This window comes from Trichechus manatus, unplaced genomic scaffold (assembly GCF_000243295.1).
Source record: "Trichechus manatus latirostris isolate Lorelei unplaced genomic scaffold, TriManLat1.0 scaffold00003, whole genome shotgun sequence".
NCBI classification, from domain to species: Eukaryota; Metazoa; Chordata; class Mammalia; order Sirenia; family Trichechidae; genus Trichechus; species Trichechus manatus.
The window spans coordinates 17,100,158-17,112,847 of record NW_004443939.1 but is presented as its reverse complement, the minus strand read 5'-3'; the positions used below and the strand labels follow the sequence as shown (position 1 = coordinate 17,112,847).

General features: G+C 36.5%; 1 protein-coding gene across 2 annotated transcripts in view; it reads right to left on the bottom strand.

The window, feature by feature from the left end:
- LRRC7 (leucine rich repeat containing 7) overlaps window positions 1-12,690 on the bottom strand; it is a 348,184-nt gene that overhangs the window by 266,349 nt on the left and 69,145 nt on the right. For both annotated transcript variants that reach the window (XM_023730981.1, XM_023730986.1), the window contains exons 3-4: window positions 7,665-7,743; window positions 219-308 (exon numbers count right to left, since the gene is read on the bottom strand). In XM_023730981.1, coding sequence (XP_023586749.1) covers window positions 219-308; window positions 7,665-7,743 — 169 coding nt within the window. The remainder of the gene's footprint in view (window positions 1-218; window positions 309-7,664; window positions 7,744-12,690) is intronic.

The following is a 12,690-nucleotide window of genomic DNA, read 5'->3' as shown; positions in this document are numbered from 1 at the left end:
CAAAATGGGATGCACAACATTTTCTTAATAAATTTTGTTATGCCAGTTGACCTAGACGTCCCTTGAAACCATGGTCCTTAGACCCCCGCCCCTGCTACTCTGTCTAATGGGTCTATCTTTAATCACAACTCTCACTTTCAAAGTTTTATCAAATGGCACTGGTAAAGTACTTACCTACAATGAAATAAAATTGCATCATTTAAATTTATTATTCTTACCTTCCAAAATTAGCTGGTAGAAATTCCAGAAAGGCGTCATTCAGGTAGAGCTGGGTCAGGTTTAGAAGCTGCGTGAAGCCATCAGGGAGCCTAGAAAGGAGTTAAAGATTTAGTCACTGCATCAGTGTTGCTATAGAAACAGAACAAAAATATAAATCTCTAAGGAGAAAAAATAGAAGTGCAATACATTTTTCAACTCTCTTTTGGTATCACAGTAATGGGAGAATTTATTGAGAATGTTGTTACAGCTTGAAAATTTTGCCTGTTATTAAAATAAATGGCATTCACCCACCTCCACGCTACTCTCAGGAGCTGAGATTTATGTCACTGCCAGAGTCAGCCGTATCATTTCTTACTGCTGCCCTAAACTTATGCATGCCGGCGGAGGCATGTTTTATGGAAATTTCAAGCTGTATGCTATGTTTTGTAATTCTAAAATTAACATTCTTTCTCAATAGAATATTCATGTACGTAGTCAGGCAAGAATATCTACCTATGATTTCCCTTAACCATTAAAATTTATCTACAATTTGTTGCAGTGTTAACTAAAGCTGTCCAGTTTGAAAACGGAAGTATTTTGTCCCCTTTACTGATAATTTCTTTAGTGCAGCCTCAACATATATGTACATTATGATTCAAATTGGTCCAATTCATGCTTATTAAAAACTAACAAGAACATTGATATAATAATGATACAAAATTCTAAGGCTATAAAGAGGCATTAAATTTTTTTTTTTTATTGTGCTTTAGGTGAAAGTTTACAGCTCAAGTTAGTTTCTCGTACAAAAATTTATATACACATTGTTATGTGACCCTAGTTGCTCTCCCTATAATGTGACAGCACACTCCTCTTTTCCATCCTGGATTTCCTATGTCCATTCATCCAGCTCCTATCCCTTTCTGCCTTCTTATCTTGCCTCCGGACAGGAGCTGCCCATTTAGTCTCGTGTATCTACTTGAACTAAGAAGCACACTCTTCACAAGAATCATTTCATGTCTTATAGTCCAGTCTATTATTTGAAGAGTAGCCTTTGGGAATGGTTTTAGTTCTGGGTTAACGGAGAGTCTGGGGGCCATGTCTTCGAGGGTCCCTGCAGTCTCAGTCAGACTGTTAAGTCTGGTCTTTTTACTAGAATTTGAATTCTGCACTCTACTTTCTTCCTGCTCCATCAGGGACTCTCTGCTGTGTTCCCTGTCAGGCCAGTCATTGGTGGTAGCCAGGCAGCATCTAGTTCTTCTGGTCTCAGGCTGATAGAATCTCTGGTTTATGTGACCCCTTTGTCTCTTGGGCTAATATTTTCCTTGTGTCTTTGGTGTTCTTCATTCTCCTTTGCTCCAGGTGGGTTGGAATCAATTGATGCATCTTAGATGGCCACTCATTAGCTTTTAAGACCCCAGACACCACTCACCAAAGTGGATTGCAGAACATTTTCTTAATAAACTTTGTTATGCCAATTGACCTAGATGTCCCCTAAAACCATGGTCCCCCGACCCCCACCCCTGTTACACTGTCTCTCGAAGTGTTTGGTTGTATTCAGGAAACTCCTTAGCTTTTAGTTTAGTCCAGTGATGCTGACTTCCCCTGTATTGTGTGTTGTCTTTCCCTTCACCTAAGATAATTCTTGTCTACTATCTAGTTAGTGAATTCCCCTCTTCCTCCCTCTCCACCTTCATAACCATCAAACAATGTTTTCTTCTGTGTTTAAACCTTTTCTTGAGTTTTTATAATAATGGTCTCATAAAATACTTGTCCTTTTACAACTGACTAATTTCACTCAGCATAATGAAGAGGTATTAAAATTTTGAGAAAAAAATCATTTGGGGAAATTTTTACAAATTTGATAAAAATAATTACTTGAAATATTTAAACCTTTTTTGTCAAAAAGATTTAACTTATGGATTTTCTAGAATTTTTTCTTACACGGATATTGAATATTTCCCCTATGATTACACTTCTATTTAAACATTTTAAAATACCTTCTCTATGGTTTAGTCCAGACAATGTTATTCTGTAAAATACCTCTAAATAGCCTTTAAATTTTCTTTCCCCTCGAGTTATAAGCTATCTCCCTCCTTGCATTTACTGCCAAAATTATTTAAAGAGCTACCTATACTCACTGCCTTTTACTACTCCTCAACCCACTGCTTTCGGGCATCTACCCAAACTGTATTACTAAAACAGCCCTCACCAAAGCCTCCAATGACCTCTTAAGTCTCAATTGCATTAACTTCATTTTATTTCGTGTCCCACATTGCCTAGCAACAGTTGCCATCATTGACTGTTCTCTCCTTCTTGGCTTCTAGTAGGTTACTTTTGCCTGCTTCTCCTCCTCCAGGATATTATATCCAAGTTTCATTCCAAGGTTTCTCTTCCTCTGCCCACTCTCTTGTTATAAAATGTTTTGTACATATAAAAGAATATACGTGTACCCACCATAGATCTCAAGCAATAGAATCAGCACTTTGAAACCCTCTGGGTGCCCCTCCCTGACAGCATTCTCCTATTTGTCCCACTAATTCCTGAATGATGTTTACTACTCAGTTTTGTAAAGAATTTTACCAAACCTAGTCAATTTCTAAACAAACAAACAAAAACCACATTGTGTGGTTTTGCATTTTTGAACATTACATAAAGCAAATCATGCTGTACATGTTTTCCCAAGATTTTTAAAAATTAGCATTATATTTGAAATATTCATCCATATCATGTAGGTGATTAGAGGGCCTTGAATGCTCAACTCAAAGACTTGAACTTTTCCCTATAGGATTAAAAAAGAAAAATCTATGGTAGATCATTGTTGTTCTCTGTGCTTATCTTTGTCGTAATACATTAGAGCTAACATGCTGGTTAAAAGAAAGAAAAACAACAAACCATTGCCGTCGAGTGTATTCCAACTCATAGCGACCCTATTGGACCGAGGAGAACTGCCCCATAAGGTTTCCAAGGAGCACCTGGTGGATTCAAACCACCAACCTTTTGGTTAGCAGCTGAACTCTTAACCTCTATGCCACCAGGGTTTCCACATCCTGAGAGTATGATAGTTTTTATTGTGGCACAGGTGTTAAATAGATTTCAATACAAATGTAACCACTACCTTATTTTAATGTCTTTTTTGTTCTGTATAGTCATGCAAAAAAAGGAATCATTTAAACTTTCCAAAAGATTAATATGATACGTGTAACATTAGAAGAATATTAAAACAATTGATCTGATAACTGACTTTAAAATTGTCACTATTAATAAGTGAAAGGCTTTAAAATGTATTAATTTTGTAGTTATAGGAACAATTTGAACTATCTGGCTTCCCTCAGTCCTCTATTCCCCATACATATGTACTAAATGGTATAACTTTATACCATTGTCTGATCAAAGATCTATTTCTTATATTGATGCTTCTCTAGCAAAGCTTATGCTGTGGAAGAATCTGGTGTATTATATTGAGTATTTCTTTAAGGGTTTAAGAACTGACCACATTTTGCACATTCCAATTGCAAAAGTGAACTGCCAAAAATAAGTTATATGAAAAACCAGAATACAAAATAAGATAATAATTTTCCAGCCTGGTTATAAACAAAGATGTGTTGACATTTTATATTGAACTTTCATTTTAAAAAAATGCAGACTTAAGGGTATATTTATACAGTATGTCTTATTTAATAGCATCTGTATTTTTTATTTCAATTTACTTAAACAAGAATTTATTGAATGGTTACTCTGTGCTTAGATTCTAAATTAAAATCTTCCTCTTGTCCCCCATAGGGCTCTGCACATAGATATAGTAGAATGCTTACATCAATTCTACTTTATACAAATGTTGAGTATTTTTTACTCCCAGGATAAATTATAAATTCTTTGATGACAAAGGATGTGACTTCATGCTTTTTTTTTAAAACTTCCTAAAATGATCTTGTAATATTGCGCTTTGAAACTAAAAGGCAGTAAAAATGGATTAGATTTTATTTGAAAAATATATACAGTCAGTAAGTCTACCAAAGAATATATTTAAAATTCTTCTTATTAATGTTATAGTACAATTGTATAGCTTTTAGTATGGACAATAGTCTCATTTGGCTATATCACCATTTCCAAAAGAAGGTACAAGCCCCCACCAGCTTGAGGAAGAAGACAAGCACTAACAAGCTAAATCAACTTGGTGAAGACAACAGCTATAGGCTGCCTTTCTCCCCTTCCAAACTATTCTATGAAATCCAATATTTTATATTAAGTAAAGAAGCTTCAATAATGAAATGATTTTGTTCCCCTACAATAACTAGTGATTTTCTATATTCAAATGATGTATTAAAAATTTCAGAGAAAATATGCTTTATAATTGTTAAATAATTCTTTCTACATTAAGTATACTCTCATTTTATTCATTGCTTAAATTAAAACATATATTCAAAATACATCAAAGAAAAGGTAATCACAGAACCAGATATCCATACAGTGTAGTGGTTAAGCAAATGGGTATTGATGTCAGAAGACCTGGATTTGAATCTTCCACAGTTCTTTTCTCTTTTGCATATTATTCAGCCTCTCTAAGACTCAGTTTCCTTACTTATAAAACGGAAATACTAATATCCACTTCTTGGAGTTGCTCCAGTGATTAAATGATTATCTGTCACATGCTAAGAACTATGGAGAAATTATATTACTTTTCCGTAGTATTCTTTTTACTCTAATCTTTCAATATTAACCAGAATATTATTTTAAATACTTTCATTTTTGCTAATTTTCATTGCTGTAATAGGCAAATTAAGACGGGCTGCAGACACTTCTGTTTCAATATTTCTCTTTTCTAATTGCATTTACTTTGAAAGTTAAGTGAAAATATGTTGCAGGCACCTGACCTCTAGTAGAACAGTTAAACCATATAGAATTGCAGGTTTTATAAATTCTGATTAAGAAGTCAATGTAAAAGTGTCTATAACTGAAAATGTGTTTTACATCTAAGCACTTTAATTTATACATTTTAAAATTATTAATATTACAATGCATTTAGAAAATAAACTGGAGCTTTGGTGGTGCAGTGGTTAACAGCTTGGCTGCCAACCTAAAGGTCAGCAGTTCGAATTCACCAGCAGCTCCTTGGACCCTATGGGGCAGTTCTACTCTGTCCTATAAGGTTGCTGTGAGTTGGAATCGACTCCACAGCAACGGGTTTTTTTTTGGTTTTGGTTTAGAAAATAAAGAGAAAAGAAAATACTGCTCATAATTCCACCTCCTTAACACACCCATGGTTAACATTTTTTCTTTCTTTCTAATTTCCTTTTGACTGTTTTAACATTATTTCTTACTTGTATCATGATATCTCACTTTATAATTATCTTTCAATTTTAATGTAAAACTAGAATGACTACATAATCTGCCTTTCAAACTAGGATACTTCTGAGAGTTAAAGGGGAGCTGTTACTAACTATGCCACATCAAGAGATGTAAACTGGGGTGATTTGGGTAAACAAAGACATATGGTCACCCTATATATAACCTTCACTTCCATCCAGTTGATGTACCATAATTTATTAGCAATTTCCTTATCGGTAAGCATTATGAATGTTTCACATTTTTCAAAGTGTACATTTTCATTTAAAACAAAACAAAAATGTTACTTCAGAATTTTTGAAATATAGTGAAAGAAACTCAAGAATTCAAAATACTGGCTTCAGGAACTTCTATCTGTAAAAAAGGAAACAATATTGATCTGCATCATAAGGTTGCGGTGAAGGCTAAAATGAAATAATGTATCTAAAAGCCTGGGGTATGGTAGGTTCTCAATAAATGTTGATCCTTGCTTTTCTCATTGAACAGCTGGTATTTTAAATTGTACTGTGATAATTTTCACCAATACTTGGCTATGGCATTCAGGCTATGCTATAAAGTTCACGTCTAAACTAAAACTATAGTGATAGCACTCAAAAGTATAATTTTTATATTTGAGAGTTTTCATGACTCAATACTTTGTAGATTTCTTAGGCCAACTAATAATCTTTTCGAGGAAATTTATTTGATTAGAATTAAAGAATTACAAATAAGAACAATTCATCATCTACCCTGGATGATATGAGTCAAGTCAAAACATGGTTGTCGTCTTGGTGTGAGAGGTTAGGAACATTTATTTCCTTGTTGAGGAAATGGCATTATGGTCCAAAAGTTTTGCTAAAATCTTCTCAGGGTTTTGTCTTTTTTTTTCCCCTCCATATGCTACCTTTGAGGTAGAAAAGTTGTAGTTTTCAAGCACATTTTATTGCTTTATGTTCTACACTTTCTACTAAAGGTCTCAAATTATTTTACAAAATGTTCACCACAAGGATCTCCATCTAAACTTCTACCTCATTCTTTTACATTCTATTCCATTTCTGGTCTGATCTACAGCCTCTTCCCACTACACACAAAGAAATCACCCTCACTACTTCCTCTCCTCATTTTTATTAGTGAAAATTTCCTTCCCACTTCTCTTTGACAAACTTCCTTTTGTCTTCTGAAAACACTCCATTCACTAAATACCTTTCTAGTGGATTTCAGTTTCTTCCAGTCTCATCAACACCATGTGGACAAAGGACTGAAGGATTTTCTCAAATCCTAGCATCAGTTTTATATAATGAATGTGCCAGTCTTACTTAGAAACTAATTATCTGCATCCCAGTACCACTGATTTGTTTCAACCTCTTCCAAATATTACTACTGTCTAGATTTTATTTCCACTTCCACTGTTAGACAATTTCACATTCAGGCTCATGATCATCCAATCCATTCACTCCATGGTTTCTTGACCTACTTGATTCCACAGACTTCTGTCACTATATTATACCTGCAATTCATCAACGTGGTCGCATCTTGGGTTTTATTTTCCCATGGCATTTCTCCACCAACAAACCTTCAACCACAAATACCCTTTTTCTGATCACAGCATTTTTACTGTCCAGGTCTTCCATTCTACTGTCCTCATAGGGCTATCTCTTTGTTCCTCCTGTAATCTCCAGTACACAAATACTCTCTATTTCTGGTTATACCAAATTCCTTTTCCAGCTTGAACTACACGGTCAGTCCTTTTCATGTATCTACCAATACCTTAAACTCTTGCACTGCCTTGAACTTCTACCGGGTCCTTGTTTCTAACTTCCCACCTTGGCCATAACTTATAACTGTTTTCTTAGTTTCTGCTCACTTCCATGGAATGTTGCCTGAGAGTCATTGAAAAATGATGACATGGTTTGCTTCAAAGTAATGCCATCTTGTGCCAGTTGGGCCTTCATTGCTACTCAGTAATGTTTTAATCATCTTTTGTTCAACTATTGTGATTTGATTATTTCTTTTCCATCATTCTACTAAGTTAAATTTTAAATGTAACATTTAAAACTCACTTATTATGTGAATTTTTTCTATCTTGGTACATTATTATCCAATAGAAACATAAAAGTAAATAAAATTTAATCACTAATACTCACTTAGAAATGGGATTGACACTGGCTTCAATTATTGTTAAACACTTACAGCACTTTATGTTTTCTGGAAATTCTTGTACACCTAAAATGTAAAAAATAAAAAAAATTCAGGAAACTGTTTCAGCAAAATTTCTCTAAACTATAGTTTTAAATATTAAGAATAGTTAATACACAGTATAAACATAATTAGGCTAATCATTTAAGAATAATAACCTAATATATTCATATTATATAATATATGCACACATAGATGTATATTTCTAATACAATTTGAATGTTAAATAACATTTTATAATAGTAATAGTTGGAAATTGGTTACAAAATTTGGCATAATATAGATCTGGAGTCTTTGCTAACCTAAGAAAAAAAATAGTTTATGTTATTTAGTCAATATATATATATAGTGCCAACATTGGAGGGGTGGCGGGGGTGGGGGAGGGCAGGAGTCAGATGATATAAAGAAAATAGAAGATAAAATCTTTGCTCCTAGGAGTCTTCAATAAGATTGGAAGGATCAAACACATACATCTGAAAAATACGTAAGGGCACATCACAAAAATAATAGATATTCCTAAGCTAATGCAGGGATCTAACAAATTTTATGCAGTTCTTCCTTGTTGACTGCACAGAGAGACGCTCTGCATCCATCTGAAAGTGTGAGGAGGTGAGCAGTACTTCCTTGGGTCCTCCCTGGAGTCTCTGAGGTAGTCAGCTTGGCTGATTGCTCTCAGAGAATTGCTCATCTGCTGTCACAGCTGTGCTGTTGGCTATGTGACAGAAAAACAGATTTTTCTACGAAACTGAAAATCAGGAAGCCACAAAACCAAGCCATAAATGTGGGGGGCAGAGGAATAAAAGATGTGGGGGGTGTTTCCATCAATTGATATGAGTGAATCAAATATAACAGACCCTGCAAATGTTAGAAGACAGTAAACGAAGCCATTTCTACCTGCCTGCAGTATCACCACTCCTCTATTTTTGAAACTATTATTAAAGATGTAAAAATTTCCATAGAGAACTGGTTCTGTCCAGTATTTCATATCTGATGGAAGCATAAGCAACATCCTGTTCTAAGATATAGTTAAATTTTTGATGATAATAATCAAGAGACAAAACCTTCCAACTTCCTAGATTCTGCTAACCTGGATCACCAAGTCCACAGGACCTCCAAGCCCAATTAGGCAGTAGCAGGATAGCCAAATCCAAGACAGTTCATTCATTCACTGCAAAGTAAAGGCTTGGGGATATTTCTCACCCATTTCACCTTCTGTGAAATTTCATCGGAAATGATGTTGTCTTTAAATTATTGTTGAAGCATTTTGGCGTCTTAATAAGAACCCAAGGAAGCTAAGGAGCTCCATTATGTATGAGTTTCATAAGAAAGGGACTCCCTGGGTGATGCAAACAGTTAATGCACTCAGCTGCTAACTGTAAAGGTTGCAAGTTTGAGCCCACACAGAGATGTTTCAGAAGAAAGGCCTGGTAATATACTGAAAAATCAGCCATTGAAAACTCAGTGGAATACAGTTCTACTCTGACACACATACAGTCGCCATGAGTTGGAGTCAACACCGTGACAACCGGTTTTTTTTGTTTACTTGTTTTTCAAGAGAAAGGCCAATTCTGTCTTTTTAAAGGCCTGTAAAGTTTAGAGCTTCCCTTGTTAACTAGATTTTAACAAAATGGCAAACAGGTCAATAAACTAATCCTTGAACCATCCTCAGTGCTTCCCCTTAGCATTCATATTTACTTTGAATATTTTCAATCAACAGAGGTTTAAGGTTTAAAACATCTTCTTTTCTCTCTTCAGCTTTTTTTGTTTGGTCTGCAATCTGGGCTCATTACATGTTGGTGTGGCTGATGCTTTATCTCCACAGGTTCCAGCCTTAGAACAATATTTCCTTAAATTATGTGTAAACCGAGACATGGAAGCAGAAGTAAATTAAAATACAATTTTAAGTATAGGACTGTATCTCTTTATCTTCTACTTAAAAAGGAATTGCCTGCTGTGGTGAAAATGGTACTACATTATTTGTTTGAAAAAACTGCATAATGTTGTTTACAGTTTAAATTTAAAAGTGTTTAGAGCAGAGTTCATTAGCTTAAGATGGAATCCCAGCTTAACCACTTACTGGTTGAATAACCCTAGGCAAGTTACTTAAACCTTCAGTGCCTTAATTTCCTATTCTGATAAATGGTGACCATAAGATTGCAACGCTTTCATCATAAAGTTGTAGTTAGCATTAAAAGGAAATAATACAAACCAATTGGCACAAAGTACTCCATAAATGTCTCTTATAATTATTAGAAATAAAAAAAAGGAAATGGAACTTCTGGTCTTAAATGCAAAGAGCTTAGAATTCATCATTCCTGTTCTCACAATAGGAAAAAAGCTGAAAAACTAAAAATCAACAACTCTTCTTAGGTCCATCAGACAACTGAGATCACATGTCCACCCCCAAAACTGGAGATCCGGGCAGAGATTTTGGACTTGCCATCATCCCACAATCATGTGAGCCAATTCCCTAAAATAATTCTCTTTCCCTCTCTTTCTGTCTCTGTGTGCACACACGCGCGCACACACACACACACACACACACAGACACACACACACACACGAAACTGATTCTGTTTCTCTAGAAAACCCTGACTAAAATAATCCACCACAGAGTAGCAATACTCAATGGGTAATTGACTAATTGCTAGACATTTAGAGTAGACTACCTTAAGAGATTTAAAAAAAAAAAAAAAAAATCCTGCAGGCCCAGGCTTCAAGGCTATAACAATTTGAGGAGTTTTAGTTTCAGGAATCCCCACCATACTCCCACTGTAAAGAACTAGAAAAATGCTTCTGGCAGGGGGAGGGGGAAAGTAATCATTTTGAAATAAGCCCAGAGCGCTCTGCTCTTCTTGACAATGCCTACCTTAAAGGGAAACTTTTTTCCAGAACCTAACTTACTATGGTAAACTTCACAGCCTTGAAACCCTTATAGAACAGTACTATTCTGCACACATGAGGTCGTTATCAGTCTGAATCAACGCGAGGGCAACAAACAACAACTGACTCTCTAGGCTTCTACATACCAAAAAAACCAAACTTGTTGCCATCAAGTCAAATATGAGGGAAGGGAAATAACAACTCCAGCCTCAGTTAGCTTTCCTTTCTCAGCTAAGGAGTGAGAAAAAAATGGGAGGAGGAGAGAACAACTTGTAAAGGTCCCAGCCCAGGGTCACAGGTTTGTTAAAAGACTGACATCTAATATTAGGATCATAGAATGCTCCTTCCGCCATCCCCATTTTACCATCACATCAGTAGGGCTTCTATTAAAAAAAAACAAGAGATTACAGCCAAAGAGAACAGCAAGGTTCAGGCTCTTTTTAAGGAGTCTCTAGGGAATCTCCCCTCTTCTCCAAAAAAAAAAAAAAAAACCACAAGAGACAAAAACAAAGACGTCAGAAAAAATTTTAGCCTCTGACAACTATAGCTACAGCAAATAACAAACACAGCCTAACTCCTACCTAGAAAAAAATGAAACCTCATACCAAAGCTCTATTTACCTTAGTTTCTTTTATCTGATACATCATGTCTGGCTTTCAACAACAACTATAAAAAACTACAAGGCATGTTAAAAGGCATAAAACAGTCTGAAGAGACTAAGCAAACTTCAGAACAAGAATCAGATATGGCAGAGATTTTTGAATTATCAGACTGGAAATATAAAATAACTATGATTAATATGGGGAGTGTGTTGATTCAGTGGTAGAATTCTCACCTTCCAATGGGAGACCTAGATTTGATTCCTGCCAATGCACCACAAGTGCAGCCACCACCCATCTGTCAGTGGAGGCTTTTGCATTGCTATGATATTGAACAGGTTTCAGTGGAGCTTCCAGACTAAGACGGACTAGGAAGAAAGATCTATAGATCTACTTCTGAAAAAATCAGCCAATGAAAACCCTATGGATCACAATAGTCTGATCCTGTTGTGCAAGAGGTTGCCATGAAACGGGCCAACTCTACAGCAGCTGATGACAATGATGATGATTAATATGCTAAGGGATATAGTGGAAAAAGTGGACAATATAAAAGAATAGATGACAAATGTAAGCAGAGTTATGGAAACTCTAAGAAAGAATCGAAAGGAAGGAGGTGGGGCCAAGATGGCAGAGTAGTCAGACACTTCCAGTGGACCCTCTTACAACGAAGACCAGAAAAAACAAGTGAATTGATTATATATGACATTCTAGGAGCCCTAAACATCAAAGGCAAAGTTGAGGAACTGGATTGCATGGCAGGGGGAGGCAGAGATGGTTAGGAAGCAACAAGGACTTGCCAGACTGACCCCATGAGAGCCTGAGCCCTTCAGGCCTGATCAGCCCATGGATGAGCAGTGAGGCAGGCAAGCAGCAGTGCTCGGGAGGTGTGTTCAGCACTGGAGAGACCCAGCAGCAGAGAGTCTACTCGGCCACCCAGAACAAGTGAGAAGTAGCCCTCAATCAGCGAAAGATAAGTACTTGCGTACGGCCTACCACGTGGATCAAAAACACCACCCTTAGGGAGAATCCTCTCTCCCATTTACTTCCCCACTTCCTGCTCTGCACTGGGTCCTGGACCAGCTTCAGCAATTGCCGAGCCCCTAGCTGGAAGTAGGATCGAACACACGCCCTGAGCCATTCTCCCAGCTTTGGAGAGTGAACAAATTAACAAATGGGAAGAAATAAACTGCCGGCTCCCCTAAGCCAGGAACTCAGGGTAGGCACAGCTCCTTTGCCTAAGCACAGGCTTAAGGGATCCACGGACTTTAAGTGCCTTTCCCCCTGCAGAGACTTGTGTGGGCCCATTTCAACAGCGTAGGCCCTCATTACCACAGTACAACAGGGTATATATCTGAAGTCTAACTTCAACTGTTTAAGCTGTGAAGTGGCAGGTTCTTGATATTTGACACTGCCTATTAAGCAGGGTCTTCACCTACCCACATCAGGGGCCTGAGGACTGGTGGCTCCACCCATGCCACCTAACCACCTGTGA